General features: G+C 47.1%; 1 protein-coding gene across 1 annotated transcript; it reads right to left on the reverse strand.

The window, feature by feature from the left end:
- Window positions 1-19,338: 19,338 nt before the first annotated feature.
- LOC149325981 (polyadenylate-binding protein-interacting protein 1-like) lies at window positions 19,339-20,253 on the reverse strand. The gene has a single exon (XM_089564441.1). It carries the CDS (start codon window positions 20,251-20,253, stop codon window positions 19,339-19,341), a length of 915 nt encoding a protein of 304 aa, XP_089420567.1.
- Window positions 20,254-20,747: the final 494 nt, after the last annotated feature.

The following is a 20,747-nucleotide window of genomic DNA, read 5'->3' on the forward strand; positions in this document are numbered from 1 at the left end:
ATTTTTTTTTTTGCCATCTGTCAAGCGGAGCGTGGGCCGCGGTACTGTGGTGACTGTTGCGACCTTGCGACGCGACGATCAAGGATTGGCTCACCCTACCGCCCATTAGTGTGTTTTTTTTTGCCATCTGTCAAGCGGAGCGTGGGCGGCGGTACTGTGGTGACGGTTGCAACCTTGCGACGCGACGATCAAGGATTGGCTCACCCTACCGCCCATTAGTGTTTTTTTTTACATCTTTCAAGGGGAGTGTGGGCCGCGGTACTGTGGTGACTGTTGCGACCTTGCGACGCGCTGATCATGGATTGGCTCAGCCTACAGTATATTAGTGTTTTTTTTGCCATCTGTCAAGCGGAGCGTGGGCCGCGGTACTGTGGTGACTGTTGCGACCTTGCGAGGCGACGATCAAGGATTGCCTCACCCTACCGCCCATTAGTGTGTTTTTTTGCCATCTGTCAAGCGGAGCGTGGGCCGCGGTACTGTGGTGACTGTTGCAACCTTGCGACGCGACGATCAAGGATTGGCTCACCCTACCGCCCATTAGTGTTTTTTTACATCTTTCAAGGGGAGTGTGGGCCGCGGTACTGTGGTGACTGTTGCGACCTTGCGACGCGCTGATCATGGATTGGCTCACCCTACAGTATATTAGTGTGTTTTTTTTTGCCATCTGTCAAGCGGAGCGTGGGCCGCGGTACTGTTATGACTGTTGCGACCTTGCGACGCGACGATCAAGGATTTGCTCACCCTACCGCCCATCAGTGTGTTTTGTTTTGCTATCTGTCAAGCGGAGCGTGGGCCGCGGTACTGTGGTGACAGTTGCGACCATGCGACTCGACGATCAAGGATTGGCTCACCCTACCGCCCATTATTGTTTTTTTGCCATCTGTCAATATGTCTCCCATATTGACAGCATAAATGGTAATAAGACGAAAGCTGTAATATTTAGACCTAAATCTAGGCAGTTAAATTTTCATGTAAGCTTAATTTATAGTGGAGCACCAATAGAAATCACAAATAATATCAAAATTCTGGGTGTTACATTTTCTCAGAGCCTGCTATGGGATGGCCACATTGATGCTGTTTTAACCAAGTTATCTCGAGCAGTTGGCATTATTTCCCGTTACAAAGCTTTTCTTCAGTATCAAGTAAAGATTCTGCTTTATAATTCCCTGTTTTACTCCCATCTTAATTACTGTTTTTTAATCTGGGGCACAACCACGTATACAAATTTGCAAAAGATCTTCATACTTCAAAAAAAACTTATCAGAATACATTTCAATCAATCATGCAACAGTCACTCGCAAGGTCTTTTCCCAAAAGCAAACATAATACCAGTATTCAATCTATACAATTATAAGCTAACACTTGCATTCCAGCGCGAATTAAACAATCATCTTGAATCTTTGCATGAGTTCTCTTTACTGGAAAAAAGAACTGTTTGTTACCCTACCCGTCATAAAGAGCAGTGGATTGTACCAACTCCTAGAACCAACTACACAATGGAAAAATTATCCTTCTCCCTTCCAGCACTATTAAATAACTATAAAAAAATCCGGGAATGACCTGTTTAATATATCTAAACGCGAATTACGACAGCTTCACTGCATATACTCCTAAAAATTGTACCTGTGTTCCTATGATATGTATATTTACTCTTTTTTGTTTACTGTACCTATTTGTGCCCTCTGTATATACTGCATTGTTGTTGTTTTTTCTTCTTTTTTTCTTTCTACTGTACTTTATTTTAGCTCTGCTAAATCGCGAAGAGTCTAGATGTGTATATTTGTGTCGTTCCACGCCTTGCTGCTGTTGCCCTGTAGAGGGGGGCTGTGGGCCTTTGTCAAGCTGCCATTTACGAGCAGCTTTTACCCACAACCTCCTCCATCATACCGATGGAAATAAAGATTATTATTATTATTATTATTATTATTATTATTATTATTATTATTATTATTATTATTATTATTATTATTATTATTATTATTATTATTATTATTATTATTATTATATTTCGCTTTCCGCGAGATGACCTTCTGGCCATGCTTCCCACGGAGAACGCCGGGGGAGGGGGGGGACGTTTAGAGGCTCACGCTCTGGTCTTCCGAAGAAATCAGTTAAGAGCCTTACCGGCTCACCTAACCAAACGTTCTTTGTATGAGCGCGGGCGCCGATGCCCCCCAAAGGTGCCGCGGTTGCAAGGGGCTTTGACTGCGTGGGGAGAATCAGTGGTACTCCGGACGCCGAACGACGAGCAGCTAGCGCCGCTGATTGCTCAAGCGTTCCGAGCGATGTGGAATTGTTGGACTTAATATGTAAATGCATTCACTGAGTTAAGTTTTCATCGTCTCGATCTAGTCTGATCATGTATGATTAGGCCAGTGAATAGCGGCAGCTGGCCAGAGGAAAGAATGCCGAGCTGTTTCACACCTGTCGAGCTTGAACACGAAGGGAAGTAAAAGCCCTGAACACCGTGTGCGGGGAAGAAAGCGAACTTCTAGCCTTGAATCGATTCAGCTGCGTAATTAAGGTAAACCGGGTGACGGGTTGGATTCCGCTGTTTGTAAAAAACCTGCAAACAAACCAAAGGCATACGGGGCCCCTAACGGCTCTTGAATTGCAACGTGTCCAAACTTATTGGCAGGAGCAGGCACAGAAATCAGCATGCTGTACCGAGCTGCAGTGCGTAGCCAAAGAAGAGAAGACACCGGGTGATTCAGCCCTCAAAGACTTCGTTTTACGAAGAGATGACAACGGGTTGTTACGGATACGCAGTCGCCTCTGTTTAGCACACAAGGACTACGAGGAGCGGCAACCTACAGTCCTACTGAAGCAGCATAGATACGCTGTCTTGTTAGTTCATCACGCTCACAGGAAGTTGTAGCATGCAGGAGTGCGGGACACGCACATGCAGCGGCGAGAAAGGTTTTGGATAGTGCCCGGCCGACAATTGGTGAAAGGTGTAGTGCGCTCCGGTGTTGGTGCCGGCGGCTTAGTGCCTCCCGCGTGGTAAGTGGACACGGGCCAACTCCCCCCGACAGAACTTTTCAAGCGAAGCGTCGGAGTGGATTTCACTGGTCTTCTCCCCGTGAAAGAGGGTTCACGTGCACTTAAATCCTACATTGTCCTCTTCCCTTGTGCTGTGACGCGTGCTGTGCATTTAGAACTGGTAAATGACATGAGCACTGCGACGTTTATCCAGGCATTCCACCACTTTGTGTCTAGACGAGGGCTGTGTCGCATTATTTATTCGGACAATGCACTTACCTTCAAACGACAATCGAAAGAATGGAGTATGGTTTCGGATGTGCTGCGGCACCTGGACACTTAAGAACACTTCACCAACTGTAGCATACAGTGATAAATAATAGTGGAGCGTGCGCCTTGGTGGGGTGGATTTTATGAATGACTAGAAAAAAGCGTAAAGACACATTTGAAGAAAATAATCGGGTGCCAGTGCTTAGACTATGCAGACTTGAGTACAGTACTTCCCGAGGTGGGAACATTAATTAATTCCAGACCTCTGACATATGTCTACGACGACCTCAGGGAAGGCTCTCCTCTCACGTCAGCAATTTTTTCCCTGGAAAGCGCTTCACAGCTCTGCCCTTGCACGAAGAAAGAGCAGTTAATCACACGGCAGCCACCCTCCGAACGCAATGGAGGAAACTAAAGCAGTTGCTAGAATTGTTCTGGCAAACATGGCACACACAATACCTACAAGAGCTGCGCTCGGCTTACGCCTCTAGGGAACAACGCGGGCCGACACTGAAGCCTGGGGATATTTTTTTGGGTCAGTGAAAGTCTTCCTCGCCTACTGCGGAAAAGCGGAGTCATTGTAACTGGGTTCTACCGACTCGAAGGAAAGATAAGGTCTTGCGAGGTGCGGCTGTCGAAGGGCAAAGTGGTTATACGACCTGTACAGCTTTTGTACCCGATTGAGCTGTCGGAAGCTTAGAATGAGTCGTTGACCCATTCGGCAGGGGAGTGTTGCGACCTTGCGACGCGACGGTCAAGGATGCACGCACCCTACCGCCCATTAGTGTGTTTTTTTTTTGCCATCTGTCAATATGTCTCCCACACAGAGCGCCGAGGAGTGGGGGGGGGGTGGGGGGGGTGCGTTTGAAGGCTCTCGCTCTGATGTTCCGAAGAAATCAGCTAAGAGCCTTGCCTGCCCTCCAAAGCGGAAGTTCTTTGCATGAGCGCGGGCGCCAATGTCCCGAAATGGTGCCGCGGTTGCAAAGAGCTTTGGACTGTGTGGGAAAAATCAGTGGTACTCCGGACGTCGAACGACGAGCAGCTAGCTCTGCTGACTGCTCAAGGGCTCCGGGAGATGTCCAGTTGTTGGCTATTGATGCTTTGTACTTAATATGTAAATACTTTCAGTGAGTTAAGATTTAATCGACTGGATCAAGTCTGAACATTTATGATTAGGCCATCGAATAGCGGCAGCGACGCACAGTTATAACACTGACTGCCTTCACGAAGTTAGCGCGTAGATCAGAAGGCGTGCGGCGGCGTCGCCGTGGCAGCTGCGTAGAGCCATGCAGAGGTAGAATTGCCAATAACCTAGATTGATGGGAGAGTTGGCACGACATTCTAGCAGAAAGCAGCACACTGGCACGAACACGAGGGAAGAAGTGACGAGGCAAAGCGTTGACTAAGAACTGATAGTTTTATCAGTTGTTTAATCAGTTGTTGATAGTTTTATAACTTCCTGCAAACCTTTCTTGAATTCACCTATGCAGAATGAGATGACTGGATTTTCATCCAAAAAGATGGTTTGGTTTGGTTTGGTTTGGATAAGAAGAAAAGAAAAACGGCAAGAGTGTGGCGTAAAACATCGTAAGCCCCACGTAACCTGCAAAAAAGGAGTTGTGTAAGAGTTCCCGCTCACTTGCGGGAAGATTTACGTTGGGCAAACTGGACGTTGCCTCAACCAGAGCCTTCTGGAGCACAAAAATTGTTTAAAGAAGACAGGCTCCCATCTACCGGACCATTGCCAAGAATGCACTAAGAATACTAAGGTCGCTTGTTTTCGCCGCTTATCGGACTGTAGAGTATTGTTGAGAAGCCGCGATCAGATTGAACGGGAACTGGCGGAAGCCTATTACATCAGAAAAAAAGGAGATAACTGCATCAGTGATTCATCTTTGATACTTCGCCGATCTGGAATGGTTTTCTTAGATATATTTCTGTAATCGCCTACCTTTGGATTTCTTTTGCTGTTTTCTGGTACCCCCTGCTTGTGATTCCCACAGTGGCGCTTGGGTAAGCGAAGGTATATTAACGGCCTACGTCGAATAAAGCCTGTTGATAGTAAGCGCTCGTTCCTGTCTACTTCTATGTCCGTGTCTTTTATTGCGCCCCTGTGTCCTCCGGAAAACCATTAGCACCATTGAAAAGTACGAAGCGTGCATGAAACCGCACCAAGCAAAGGCTCATTCTGCGCAGGTACGACGCTTAGAAGTGAAAATTTAAGAAGAAAATGGGAAAGAGGACATATTGGTTACTAGTTTCCTTTGATTGATTGCGTCAAATTGTTTCCTCAGTGCCCGTACGCCGAAAAGATGTTACCACTCTCATGTTTAACAATTCACAAAGAGCTAAAGTTGTGGCAACCACTAGTATAATAGTTTCCATGCTTCAAGACCCCACATGATTGCAATGAGCAACCAGTTCCTTAGCGTGGCCCAGAGCAAGTCGTTCAAAAGAGACTGCTTTTTGAGGGAAATGAGATTCTTGGTTAATATCCTCTACAGACGTGTGCGAGATCATGTAAGTGAGAGCGTGCACACTTACGCTGGCCTCGTCAATTCTCTTCGTACTCGCACTTGGCTGTTTAGGCAACTTCGCTCTGACACCGAGCCCACACTCTTTTGAGGTCCTGGAAGGCTTCCTTTTCAGGCTCCGGTTCACAACCCTGGTGTTGCCACCGTCGTCCGAGTCGGAGAAGCAAGATGACGCCGGGAGCTTCGAGAGTACATCCACGCTGGTGCCTCAATGTCTGGATGGGTCCACTCTGCTACCCACGGTACGCAGCAGCGAAGGCGGGCCATCCCCCATCGCATGGGATGACGAGGTCGTCAGAAATGCGACAGAAACACAAATGTAAGAGCGAAATGCAGCGACAAAAAAAGCGTTGCTTTTGCTCTCCTTCACGTATAGTGTCGCATACCCGCAACAGGGATTGGCTATGACTAGGCCTTGACTACTAGTTTTTTTTTTTATTGGATGTAGCAGAAATCAGATGAGGTCAGAAAAAAAGGATTAACTCATGATTAGTGACAGAGGTCGTTGGCGGTGGTAAAGCAGCTTAATCTTAAATTTGTTGCAAGTAATCAACAAAAGAAAAACATCAGAAATTGAAATATCAAAAAAACAATAGGTCGAAATAAATAAAACCGGAAGAAGCCATAAATTATGATGGAAGACTTTTTGATTGAGAAGAAAATTTTGAATGGCGCAGCAAACATTTCCGTTTCTGCTTCCACGCACAGAAGCACAGAGAGATAGAATAATCGCAGAAGACAGGCACAAACTGAGTTTCTGTAAATGAACTTCTAGCAGTCGCTTCCTTAACGAAATGAAGCCACGGCAAGAGCGAAGAAAGTAATCTGTTATTTGTGGCTCAGAACAATATGGGCGCAAAGCGGAGATCGCGAGACCAGGCCTATAGAGGTAAACATTTAAGTGCGGCACACGGCAACCTAGTCGCGTGAAATAAACTTCATGTTTGCGAGAGATCGCCACACTTTACTTCTCCAAGGAAGCAGAAGGTGCTGAGAATCATCTAAGGAAGTCAGCGATTGTGCGACAAATTCTCGCATTAAACTTTACGTACACTACATGGCTGCTCTCATGTACGCAGAGGTTGGTAAGAAAGCAAAAATCAGACCACTCAGAGATGCCTTCGCTAAGCATTAGCAACTTCATTGAAATAGAGGCCCTTTGGCAAAGTGTCTTGAAATGCTATAACGTCGCGTAAAATCCGATTACAACGGAAGATTCAGTCACAAAAAGAGGACTGACTTGGACAGCAATTCACTGTAGCACTCTCAGAGACCCTATTCTGCCCAGAGAGCTGCAGCAGCAACTGCTTTTTCCAGATTGGTGATCTTAACGTTTGTACCTTATTCTTTCTTTTGTTTTAACTTGAGGGATAGAAGATCCAGCAACAGCAAGAGGAGACCGGATACGTTTTGCGCCCGTGCATCGATCTCCACCATGTGGACACACTTACAAAGTGCAACTATTGTGACTTCTGAGGCACAAGTTGGTGATGGATGCTCCTTTTGTGTTTCCACTAAAGAAATAGCCGACCTGACCACACTCTGAGCCGGAGCTGGATCAGGATCCACAGATGACGCAGGAGAGGCTTTGGATTTACCATTAAAGAAGACATCTGTGACACCCTTACCTGACAGATGCACGCAGTGACAGATTTCACCAAACGACCCATGGCATTCGCCGTAACCTTTCTACTGCTGCTGCTATAGCTTAAAAGTGCACCAAAGAGGAATAAGAACTCGTCTTTTTACCGCGGAAACTCGATCTACACGTACCGATCATTCTTAGAAGCATCTAATTATTGTCCTGTGTGGCCTATTTCCATAATCTAAATCAGATTGAACGTCCCGACTCCCGCCTTTTTTTGAACTCACCGCATACGGCAGGAGTACTCAACTAACGCGTGCAGTACATTTCAGGCAGTCGCGTGGCGGCTTCGCTTTCGCTTTTATTTTGTTTTTTAGCTTTCGTGTATAAACAGATCTAGTCAGAGGCTACACAGCCACAAATTAGGCCCACAGAAAGAAGAAATACGCGTGCACTGCTTTCGCCGATCGCTACATATCACTCTGCCGATGGCAGAGCGGCAGGCCGCCACGGGACTGGCTGAAACGTTGGTTGACTACTTCCACCGTCGGTGGTGAGTTCAAAAAAAGGCGGGAGCCGGGCAGTAAATCTCATTTAAATTGTTTAAATCGGCAGCGCAGGACAATAATTCGAGGTTTCGAAGAATGGCCGGAACCTGTAGACCGAGTTTGCGCGGTCAGAAGACGAGTTCAGATTCCTCTTCAGTGCACCTTTAAGACAGGCTAGAATACAGTAGTCGGCCGCGCTGCCACACTAGAATAACCACATGCCTTTTCCTTAAAAATTGCAACTGCCTCGCGCCTAGAGCAAAGACGCTTGACAAGAATGTCAGACACATTGCATTTACTGAGCTCTCGCACAGTGTTGCCACAGCGTTCACAAAAGTAGTAGCAGATTTTGATGCCAAAAATCAGCAGAAATCAGTAGATTTTCATATATGCTGCAGTCACTTGTTTGGGCGTGTTTTCTCTACGCGGTTTGAGTTATTTCTTTAGTACGGTACGATACGGTGGTAGAAGACAACTGTCGCTATCATAATAACAAAAGCAACGAGGTAGAGAAAGTAGCGATTGTTGCGACATCATGTGCCCCGCCATGGAACTCCCTGCCGCCGGCGCCGCGCAGCATAGCGCAGCCGACGGGAACCACGGTACCTCAGTCAACAGTTCCCTACATTCGTATCTCCAGTGAAAGAAAAGTTTTGTATTTGTCTTACAGAGTAACTGTTGTTATCTCAGACAATCAAATACGAAGTGAACATCGAAAAGATAATGACCACATGCAGTGACCTGTAGAGATTTCTTAATCGGTTCACTGACACCGAATACCACACAATACAGTTAATGATTAAGTTCAGAAAATCAACGTGGAAACTATCCGTCGCCTTCATCTTGGAGATTTTTGCGCCATGTTTCCATCCTGTTGAACAGTGGCTCTACACTGAACTGGAAGCACGATGAAGAGGCAATGAGGCGCTTGGTATGCAGCACGGCACATAACAGTGTCCGTTGCAAGTTTGTTTCTTTGCTTGGTTTTTATCATGTTAACAGCAGAAAATACCCTCTGGAGGTATTGGACGTTTGCTACACTGGTGTAGCTGGTGTAGGTCAAAGAAATGGCCCTACACTTGACTTCGTGCTAAGCTGTGTTCGTGCGCCACACAGGGTAGATGAGTGAGCCGTTGAACCGGCAGTGGCTGATGCAACCTGGCCATCAGTATCACTGTGTCACCTAACAAATAAGAAAAGTTGGAAAGACATACTCTGTAGAACCAAAGAGTAGTAGTTTTTGTTCCATTCTAGTAGGAAAAAAGCAAAAATTAGCAGATTTGATGAGGTTATCACTGAATCAGTAAATGTTTTCAAAAATCAGTAGATCTACTGATAAATCAGTAGCAGTGGCAACACTGCTCTCGCAGTACAGTTGAAATAAGCAGTCGAGTGGCCACCATTGCACAAACAACATGTATAATCTTTTTCAGAGCACTCTTCGCAGACCTTCAACTACGACGGACATGGGCTTCCGGCAAAAGTGACAATAACCGTCGGTAACTTCACTCCGACAGCTACCCGAGTGCAGCGATGGACCGGGATTGCCCCTGTAAGGGAAAGTTTTTCAAGCACTCCTCCGAAGGTCTAAGTCGGGAATCGACAGCCCTCACTAGACCCTTAGAGCATGCCAAGTGCGGGGAAATAGGAGCGCTCACCGAGTGATTTCCAAAGGAGGAACACCTCAGCAAATCCATATTACAGGCTTGGTCAGACGATCTGCACACAAAGCCTCCTCAGCCTAACTGTCGGACGTCAGAAATCATTTTGAAGAAAGGTGAGATGGCCTGCAACGCAGTACGGGCAGCATCCGGGTTGTTCAACCTGGTGACGACCCTATCCGAAGAGACGAACCGCAGCCGTGGCCTCGTGGCAGAGCACCCGCCTCGGCTTCGAGAGGTGGTGGGTTCGACTCCCGCCGCCGGCCGGGTACCCACCGGTTTCCTCAAAATGGGTACAAGCTATGCCCCGGCCTGGTGCTCAGCTTCCCAGGGTTGCATTGCTTGGGAAAGGAGCCTGCGCCTTCAAATCCCGTCACTGTGGGTAGAGAGTCACGTGGACAAAGCGAAAGAGATGCAGGAAGGTTGTTTGGAAAAAAGGAAAAGCACAAAGTGGCACCACACTTCCCCCCCCCCCCAACCCCAATTCATGTTGGTTTTGTTGAGTACGAAGGGTGACCAGACCTTTGGGCGTCGCCCGATTCGGTGGATTTGGCACGAAGCCAACGGAACGACACACTGTCAAGCTGTGTGTGTGCATTGGCACACACACACACGCACACACACACACACACACACACACGCACAGGCACACGCGCGCGCAGGCACGCACGCACGCACACGCACGCACACACGCACACACACACACACACACACACGCACGCACACACACACACACACACACACACACACAAGCACACGCACACGCACACACACACACAATGGAAACCAAAAGGTGAAATGGCAACGGCGCACCAATGGATACATGGCGCCATCTCGTGACTGGCCATTACACTACTAACACTCAGTGCCACGCAGCCTTCTAGTCCCCCGCCTATCCTTTCCCCCCACCCCCACCGTGGCCCATCTGGCTCGCCTCCCTGGATCTGAGACTACAAAGTGCCCTCGTCGCCTTGGCCCAGGATGTACTGAACGCCTAACAGAAAGGATGTTCAAATAAAAATGTCACACCACCACCACCACCCCCTTAATGGACAGTCATTGCGTCCACACATTTAGTGCCCAAACATTCTGAGTGCTTGAGAGTTGTTCTTCCGTTTAAGGCCTTAGTGAAGAGGTCAGCACAGTTCTTCGACGACTCGACGTACTGGAGTTGTAACTTTCCCTCTTCGACCTTTTCTCTCAGGACATAATACTTGAGGTCAATATGTTTGCTTCCATCTGAAGTAACTTGGTTTTTCGCAAGCGCAATTGCACCCTGGTTGTCAGCCATTAAAATCTGCAGTTTGTGCATGAATTCGTGCGCATTATGTTCCTTCATGAGATTTTTGAACCACATTACTTATTTCGCAGCGTGACACATTGCTACATATTCTGCTTCAACTGTTGACAATGCAGTGCTTCACTGCTTCTTGCTAGTCCAGGAAATCGCAGCACCAGCTAGCGTGAACACATACCCGCTGAATAGCTTCCTGTCAGCCTTGTCACTAGCCCACTCTGGGTTGCAAAAGGCTTGTATGTACTTCCCAGTTCTCTCGTAGACTGGTGCATTATTCTTTGTATGTTTCACATAGCGAAGATTATGCTTTATCACATTCCAATGTTGTTCTGTGGGATGTTCATTGAACTGGCTCATGTAAGCAGTCGCAAAAACCAAGTCCGGCCTTGCGGCTCCGGCAAGGTAAAGCAATGCACCAATTGCTTGTCTGTACTTGCGAGGTAGGTCCTCACTTGATGAGTTATTGTTGTCTCCTCTTTGGTACTTGCTTCCAGGATCCAAAGGGGACGATGCTGCCTTTGCGTCTGACATGCCAAACGTCTCCAGTATGTCATTAGCGTAGGCCGTCTGGTCCAGCGTTAGTTTTCCATCTCTTTCTCTCTTTAGTCGTATGGAAGGAATGTAGCTAGCCTCAACCAAGTGTTTTTCATCGAATACTTGACCCAAGCGGGTCTTGAAGTCGGCAATCTCTTTCTCATCTCCTGCGCTGATCAGCAAGTAGACTCCTACGATGAGGTTCTTCTTCTTGTTGATAGAACCACAGGGTTCTGCTTTTGACCTTGTCATCCCTTCTGACTTGAGCATTTTGTCCAAAGCAAGGTTCCACTCCCTTCCAGACTGTCGTAGCCCGTAAAGGCTCTTCTTCGGAAGGCAGACTTCATCTTTCTTACAGTCATTCAAAGGCTGAGGTAGTTCCATGTAGACGGTCTCCTTCATAACACCATTTAAGTATGCCGCCGTGATGTCCATGTCGTGGATCTTCCAATTTCTCTCCAAACCCAACCCAACGAAGTGAACGGAACCTGAGCCAAAGCAGCGCATGCGCTGATCTAAGAGAAAAAAATCGAAAAAAAGGTGTTATAAAAATGCGATAAAGATGTGAGATCACGGATTTTTTGAACCCAAGAAGGCCAGCTCTCGTTTAGACAAGGAAATGGACGGAGTACTAACGCAGTTATCTTGTAAGGCAGCAATCTGTGCAGCTTCCGCAATTTCGCGAGTTAGCTTATCTCTACTTTTAGCAACGACTTAGCATTTGTCCAAAAAAGGCACGCACTTGCAATCTTTGCAGTGCAAAGCTAGATTGCTGCCGGTATAAGTCTTCATGTTATTATTGTGCTCTCGAAGCCTATCATTCAGGCACCTACCGGATTGCCCAATATACTGCTTGCCACAGGAGAGCGAAATGTTGTACACAATGCCCTCAGTACATTTAACAAATCTTTTTCTGTGGTGGATGGTACACTGCTGCTTTTGGGAGCTATGAGCGGAGGGCGCGGACCTTTTGCATAACACACTTAGCTTTTCTGGAGCTGAGAACACCACGCGAACGTTTGCCTTTTTCCCTATTTTCTTGAGATTGTGCGCGAGACAATGTACGTAAGGAATGACAGCCACCTTGCCTCTCGTTTCTTCTGTAGTGTTAGGTTCTTTCCGGAGCTTCTTTTTCAGGAGGTTTTCGGCGACTGAACCTACGAAATCTTTAGGGTACTCTGCTTCGAGGAACCTTGCGAGCTGCTCATGAAAGCTAGATGTGGATTGATGGTGGCATTACTTTTCAAAGGCGTTTTCCATGCAGAGGTTAATAATGCCTAGTTTCACGAGTTTAGAATGAGCCGATGTGTAAAGTAGAATAGGCTTGTTGGCGCGAGGTGAATAGCACCAGCAAACGTGGTTGTCCATGAATTTAAGCCGAATATCGAGAAACCTTATCTCTGAGTCAGTAGGCATTTCGCTAGTCAATAGTAGCGGGTGAAAACACCCTTGTACAATGGTCAAAATGCCTGAAGTAACGGCCTCGAGGTTCGAAGGTGTGCAGTTAACAAGGAAGAGAAAATCATCAACAAATCTGAAGATTCTAACCACACAAGAATTAGCAAGTCGGTCTTGGAGGATCCTGTCAATGTGTGCAAGGTATAGGTAGAAGGTGCGGGGGCCTGGCAGGAACCAATGCATATTCCCTGTTTTTGAATGAACAGAACGTCTTGAAAATTTATGAAGGTGGAGCGCAGATAAAACAACAGCAGTTCCAAAAAACTATCAACAGACAGCCCTGATTCATTTTGAAATGGCACCGCACCGTAATGAAGGATAGATTCAACTATGGCAAGTAGGTTATCATGAGGCAAGGAGTTATACAAATCTTTAACGTCAATGAAGAAGCCGAGAATGCTCTTGTCGGACTACAATTTCACAGCATTAACAACTTGTTCTGAATTTTTTACAAGAAACGGGTCATTGGCAGGCAAAATATTAAGTTTTCCTTTTAGAAACAGAGCTATTGACTTCTCCCAAGTGTCTTGTTCAGAAATTATTACCTTAAGGGGAGCATCAACCTTGTGAGTCTTTGCGCTGAAAAACACTTCTAAGAACAGACGCTTGCTATTTTCAATGCTCTTTTCCACTTTTGCAAGATTGAGCTTGTCACATAACTTCATGGCTTATGCCTTAAGCTTGGGAAGCGAGACCTTCCTACGAGCCTCAAAAACCTCTGTCACAGCACGGTGGGCTTTCTCATTGAATGTATCATGCGAAAATACAGCAAAACCTCCCTCTTTGTCAGAGGGGAGGACACAAAGTGACTGTTCGGCTAGAAAGGACAGGACGCGATTCACATTGACTTTCGAGGGGCGAGGCTTACAGTGAGAAAGGACCTCCACACCATCCTTTCTCACTGTAAGCCTCGCCCCTCGAAAGTAAATGTGAATCGCGTCCTGTCCTTTCTAGCCGAACAGTCACTTTGTGTCCTCCCCTCTGACAAAGAGGGAGGTTTTGCTGTATTTTCGCATGATACATTCAATGAGAAAGCCCACCGTGCTGTGACAGAGGTTTTTGAGGCTCGTAGGAAGGTCTCGCTTCTCAAGCTTAAGGCACAAGCCATGAAGTTATGTCAGAAGCTCAATCTTGCAAAAGTGGCAAAGAGCATTGAAAATAGCAAGCGTCTGTTCTTAGAAGTGTTTTTCAGCGCAAAGACTCACAAGGTTTATGCTCCCCTTAGGGAAATAATTTCTGAACAAGACACTTGGCAGAAGTCAATAGCTCTGTTTCTCCAAGAAAACCTTAATATTTTGCCTGTCAATGACCCGTTTCTGGTAAGAATAAGATAACTTCTTGCTGGGCTAGTTGGTAATTCATTGTAAAAGTAAAGGCGCCAAAAAACCACACACACAAGAAAAGAGAACGGGACAGAGCGCCTCTGTCCCGTTCTCTTGTCTTGTGTGTGTGTGTGGTTGTTTGGCGTCTTCTAATAAGTTCAGAACAAGTTGGTAATGCTGTGAAATTGTTGTCCGACAAGAGCCTTCTCCGCTTCTCCATTGGCGTTAAAGATTTGTATAACTCCTTGCCTCGTGATAACCTATTTACCATAGTTGAAGAATCGATCCTTCATTACGGTGCGGTGCCATTTCGAAATGAATCAGGGCTGTCTGTTGGTAGTTTTTTGGAACTGCTGTTGTTTTATCTGAGCTCCACCTTCATAAATTTTCAAGACGTTCCGTTCATTCAAAAACAGGGAATATGCATTGGGTCCTGCCTGGCCCCCGCACTTAGTAACCTATACCTTGCACACCTTGACAGGATCATCCAAGACCGACTTGCTAATTCTTGTGTGGTTAGAATCTTGAGATTTGTTGATGATTTTCTCTTCCTTGTTAACTGCACAGCTTCGAACCTCGAGGCCGTTACTTCAGACATTTTGATCATTGTACAAGGGTGTTTTTACCAGCTAGTATTGAGTAGCGAAATGCCTACTGACTGAGAGATAAGGTTTATCGATATTCGGCTTCAATTCATGGACAACCACGTTTGCTGGTGCTATTCACCTCACGCCAACAGATCGCTTCTACCTTACACATCAGCTCATTCTAAACTCGTGAAACGAGGCATTATTAACCTCTGCATGGAAAACGCCTTTGAAAAGTCATGCCACCATCAATCCACATCTAGGTTTCATGAACAGCTCGCAAGGTTCCTCGAAGCAGAGTACCCTAAAGATTTCGTAGGTTCAGTCGCCGAAAACCTCCTGAAAAAGAAGCTCCCGGAAAGAACCTAACACTACAGAAGAAACGAGATGCAAGGTGGCTGTCATTCCTTACGTCCATTATCTCGCGCACAATCTCAAGAAAATAGGGAAAAAGCCCAACGTTCGCGTGGTGTTTTCAGCTCCAGAAAAGCTAAGTGTGTTATGCAAAAGGTCCGTGCCCTCCGCTCATAGCTCCCAAAAGCAGCAGTGTACCATCCGCTACAGAAAAAGATTTGTTAAATGTACTGAGGGCATTGTGTACAACATTCCGCTCTCCTGTGGCAAGCAGTATATTGGGCAATCCGGTAGGTGCCTGAATGATAGGCTTCGAGAACAGAATAATAACATGAAGACTTATACCGGCAGCAATCTAGCTTTGCACTGCAAGGATTGCAAGTGCGTGCCTTTTTTGGAGAAATGCTCAGTCGTTGCTAAAAGTAGAGATAAGCTAACTCGCGAAATTGCGGAAGCTGCACAGATTGCTGCCTTACAAGATAACTACTGCGTTAGTACTCCGTCCATTTCCTTGTCTAAACGAGAGCTGGCCTTCTTGGGTTCAAAAAATCCGTGATCTCACATTTTTTATGCATTTTTATCGCACCTTTTTTTCGATCATTTTTCTCTTAGGTCAGCGCATGCGCTACTTTTGCTCCGGTTCCGTTCATTTGGTTGGATTTGGTTTTCTTCGTCAGTCGGAAGTTAGCGCCTGTGGTGTTGGTGTGTGTTCTCTCCCCTTGTGTCCGTCGTCCTGGTTTTGCGCTACTTTTATGTTATGGATCAATACCGAATTACCCAAATTTCCACCCTGGTGAAAAAGACTTGTCTGTCTTTCGGTCGTGGCACTAGCTCCCATGTATGGGAAGCTTCGAGGCTGTCCAGTTCACTCTGTATAGCTGCTTTCCATTCCTCCTTGTCAGGTGCAGATAAGGCTTCATGTAGAGTTTCTGGATCTCTTTGGATGTTTTGCCTGGCTGTGCAGCAGCCGTGACATTCCTTTTGACGTGCTTGTTTGCTAGTCTCTCCGACCGTCTTAGTGCCTCTGTACCACAATCTGCCACGCTGGACAGTCGCTGCGTAGCTCCTTCGTCCTGTGTAGTTGCCTTGTCTTCATCAGCTGATGAGCCAACTTCTTCAGCATAGTTGTTATCACTATCATTGCGACGTGAACTACCAACATCATGTGGCTCGCTCAAGCTGTCTTCAACTTGTAACATGACTGTGCAATCAGTGTCGCTATGTGCTTCAGTCTTGCTACTTGCAACTTGGGTAAGCTTGCAAGGGAAGGACACTTCTTCAAAGATAACGTCTCGAGTTACAAAGAAGCGATCTTCCTTCTGGTTCCACAGCTTGTACCCCTTCACTCTTTCTGGTTAGGCGACCAATATGCACTCTTCTGCTTTCGGGACCAACTTGCTCCCCTTGCACCGTCTGTTTCGCACACTCCATGCTCTACACCCAAACACTCTTAGATGGTCCACTTTCACTTTTCCCCTATCCACACAGCTTCTGGTGACTCTCCTCCAATCGCCTTTGATGGGCACTTGTTTCTGATGTGACCTGCAGTGACAACGGCATCAGCCCAGAGCCTCTTGGTGACACCTGATTCGATGAGAAGGCACCTCGTCATGTCAAGCAACGTTTGCTTCATTCTCTATGCAACTCCATTCTGCTCAGGTGTGCCAGGAATGGTCAGCTGGTGCTTTATGCCATGCTTGTCCAGGTACTCGTTGAACTCTTTGCTTGTGTACTCTCCTCCATTGTCACTGCGCAAGGTCTTCACCTTCATGTTGTGCAGATTTTCTGTACTGGTCAAACTTCTCAAGCACTTCGCTCTTTGCCTTCATGGGGCACACAACAGTATATCTGGAGTAGTCATCAGTGAAGGTAACAAAGTAATTGGAGCCCTGTTTGGTCGTTGGTGTGGTCATTCCAACCACATCTGAATGCACCAGCTCCAGTGGAACCTTAGCCCGTGTTCTCTCGCCCTTTGGGAAACTGCTTCGCCTTAGCTTCCCCAGACACCATGTGTCACATTTGTCCTTCACAGGGTCTTCACTAGCTCCGCAGAGACGTCCAACAGCATCTTGGTGAAGGTGGCCTAGTCGTCTGTGCTACAAAGCCGTATCTTTGGTCTTTGCCATCTTCGTAACATAATCTCTTCTTTGACAGAGTACAGACGTCCTTCTCGAGTTGCAGTAAGGATCAGTTCAACAATGTCCTTTGTAACTTCGGCTTTACCCCTGGCGAACGTCACGTGCAAACCTCGCTCTTCAAATCTTCCGACTGATAATAGGTTGCCGTTCAACTCAGGCACATAAAGGACATCTTATAGCGTGATGAATGACCCACCACACTCTTCAGATAGTTCAATCTGAACTCTTCCTTTCCCCATGACACTCATGGATTCTTTGTTTGCCGTTATCACTCCTGACTCGCATGGCTCGAAGTCAGTAACCTTTGCCTTGTGCGATGTCATGTGATCTGTAGCTCCGCTATCAAGATGCCACACATGAGGAGGCGGTGTTATCACATTTTTGGGACAAAAAGCCATTCGTGTTGCAGTCTGCCTGTGATGAGTTTCTCATCTTCTGGTTATCCCCTTCGTCTTGAAACTGGTCACAATCTTTGGCTGTATGACGAATTTTGCCACAAGCAAAGCATCGCACCTTCTTCTTTTGCATACTTCTACACTGACAAACCTTCTCGTCCTTGTTGACAGTGAGTTGATGATGCACCTTCTCATTGGGTTCTTTGCTCTCAGTCCTTAACCGAGCTTTAGTGACTAGGGCCCCTGTCTGACTCTATTCGTCGCTTAACCGATCTTCCTCACGACGCAGCTTTCTCTTTTCTTCGATCAGCAGCCTTGCGTTCACTACTTTGGTCGAGAGGGTTTGCTCATCTTGCTCGAAGTTCAGAATGAGCGGTTCATATGAGTCAGGAAGGCCCATTAGCATCACTAATGCAACCTCTCTGTCTGTAAATGCATAGCCTGCACTTGATAACTTTCTGTGCACCACCATCAATCTTCCTAGGTGATCTTGCACTGACTCGTTTCTCTTCATTTTCGCATTGAAAAAATCGCGCATCAACTGGAGTATATGCAATAGTCCAAACTTTGAGTGCATTTCCTGGAGCGTATTCCAGGCTTCATTTGCAGTTCTGCAAGTGCCGATGTCATCCAATTAGTTGTCCCCGACGATAAAGAACAGAAAGGTCAGGGCCTTGTTGTCAGTCTGCTTTTCTCGCTCGTTCATTTCTCTATTCGAGAATCCAGGGTCGATCGCTTCCCAGCATCCCTTCTGTACGAGAGCAGCTCTTGTCCTTATCGACCATGTGTGATAGTTGTCTGATGACAACTTCGGCACTCTAAACTCGTCTAATGCCATGTTCGCTGATCCTCGAACGCAAGACGGACAAGGCACATCTTTTTCGTAGCTGTTTCTCAGTTAGCGTACGCGGAAAACGATTTGTCCGTCACTTCTTCCCGAAAAATTTCGCCACTAACATCCACTGAAAAGATTTCGTCAGTCACTTCTTCCTGACAATTTTGCTGTACTCACGCCGGACGAGTCGAAGCGTCTTCCATACACATCCAACACGGAGTCTGCAGAAACGCCGGCGTCGCCTGACGGTCAGTCTTTCTTCCACAAAAAGCGTACTGCTCACTTCACGGGCACACACCACTTCTCAGTCACTTCTTTCCGACAGTTTCACGCACGATGCTCGCGCCAGTTTAAACTTCCGAAGACATCCGCATGACGTGGTGAAGGTGGCGTAGCTTGACGTTCTCTTCTTCAACGTGGTCGCACCCTTTCATCACTCAATCAAGGCAATCCGTCTCATTTCTTGCAGAAATGTGGTCGATGCGTCGTCCCGGGCCCATAACCTGTTGGTTTTGTTGAGTACGCAGGATGACCAGATCTTTGGGAGTCGCGGATTGAGTGGATTTGGCACGAAGCCAACGGAACGACACACACTGTCAAGCTGCCATTTTTTATTGACACACACACAGCAAAGCAAACAGGTGAATCGGCGACGGCGCACCAACGGATACATGGCGCCATCTCGTGACTGGCCATTACACTACTCACAATTCACACAAACATACGGAGGGAAAAATACACTTAAGAAAACGCTGGGCACTGTCTTGCACTTCCACATCTTCGCACCTCTCGGCCAACCCACTCTGGTCCCCTCCCTTGCCGAGATGAAGAGAGAGCTTCACTGTCCCGACTCCTTGAGGAATTCTTCGTAGGCTGCCGCAATCTCATCGTCCATGTCGCCATTGCAGGAGTTGTTGGCGTAACCGCTTCCATCAGAAATTTCGATGTTCCCCATCCGTTCTGTGAGGACGAGCTCTTGGATAAACCTCTCCTCTTCACTGGAGACCGGCACGCCGTCGGGACTACAAGTAATGAGAAGGCTGTCATCCGCCTGGCCAGCCGATGGGCAGTTCGAAGACGACGAAGAGCGGCCCCAGTTCCTCTTACGAAGCTGGAAGACATTCTTGACCATCAGCGCCGCGGTCGGGTCAATGTCCTTCTTTTGAGAGATCTCGCAGAGCTTCTCAAACACACTGTCGAGGGCACTACAGTCGGTTTCGGGTGAGCCCACCTTCTCATAGTCCTCCAAGCAGGCGCCAGTAAGCTTCAGCACCTGGATGGTGCATTTGATGTTCTTCTTGGTGAGCGACTGCAAAAACGCGTGCATCATGTTGGGAATGCAGGCGGCCAGGTGCTTCACCTTGTAGGAGTGGTCCCCCCGCAGAAACGCCATCTGAGAAAACAGTTCAGCAATGAACTGCAGCAACCTCCGCAGGTAGGCGTCGTCAAAATCATCGGACCCCAAGTTGTTTCGCTTGACGCACTCTCTGTGACATCGGTCTAGAAGCATGTTTGTAAAGTCCTCCTCCACGCCTCGAATGTGAAGGTTGCTTACAAGATGGTTACACAGGCGTGCCCCGCTATACCTGAAGTTAGCCTCTTTCAGTCCCTGTTGGAAGATAGTGTCGACCACCTGAGAGAGATCGCCAGCGTCGGTAATGCCACTCAACATGCTTGTGACGTCTTCTATTTTGGATTCGAACTCAGCAGGAAACAGCGTGACGTCGTCAATGAAGCTCATGAGCTCCAGCATTGCATACTGGTTCGCGTCCTGTGACTGTGGTGAAGGTGGATAGGGTGGGCAGGGCTCTGCAACTTCCTGTGGCAGAGGGACTCTGAAGTGCCTTGGTACGAACACCGGACCTCTGGTGAAAGCGTGCTTGGCGGGGGGGGGGGGGGGGGGGCCTTGCGATGTCACCTCGGAAAGAGGCGCCCAGGTGAAGGCTGGCCTACCACAGGGAGTTCCGCTGACCAGGAGAAGACGTCGACAGCCGCCCAGAGACCACCGACAAAAGCTCTGCAAAGGGAAGAACAAGCAAACAATCACATTCTTTTTCTTCTACACAGTAATCATGGTACATACCCACGCGGTGGGATTGGCCAAGGTATGGTGGTGAATGCCAGCGTAGTATATGTGGGGAAAAAAACTAAGTAGAATGGTAGAATGACTGAAATTAGAAAATATTTTAATTGGTGAAATTTTTAAATAAATTAAACAAATTAGATATGCAAGCAATAAAATAAAAT

The sequence above is a fragment of the Amblyomma mixtum genome, chromosome 10, assembly GCF_055824585.1.
Source record: "Amblyomma mixtum isolate Tamu chromosome 10, ASM5582458v1, whole genome shotgun sequence".
Classification (NCBI taxonomy): domain Eukaryota; kingdom Metazoa; phylum Arthropoda; class Arachnida; order Ixodida; family Ixodidae; genus Amblyomma; species Amblyomma mixtum.

What these genes read in the sequence shown, in the direction of transcription:
- LOC149325981 (XM_089564441.1), bottom strand. Translation starts at nt 20,253, where the DNA reads ATGCTGGAGCTCATGAGCTTCATTGACGACGTCACGCTGTTTCCTGCT.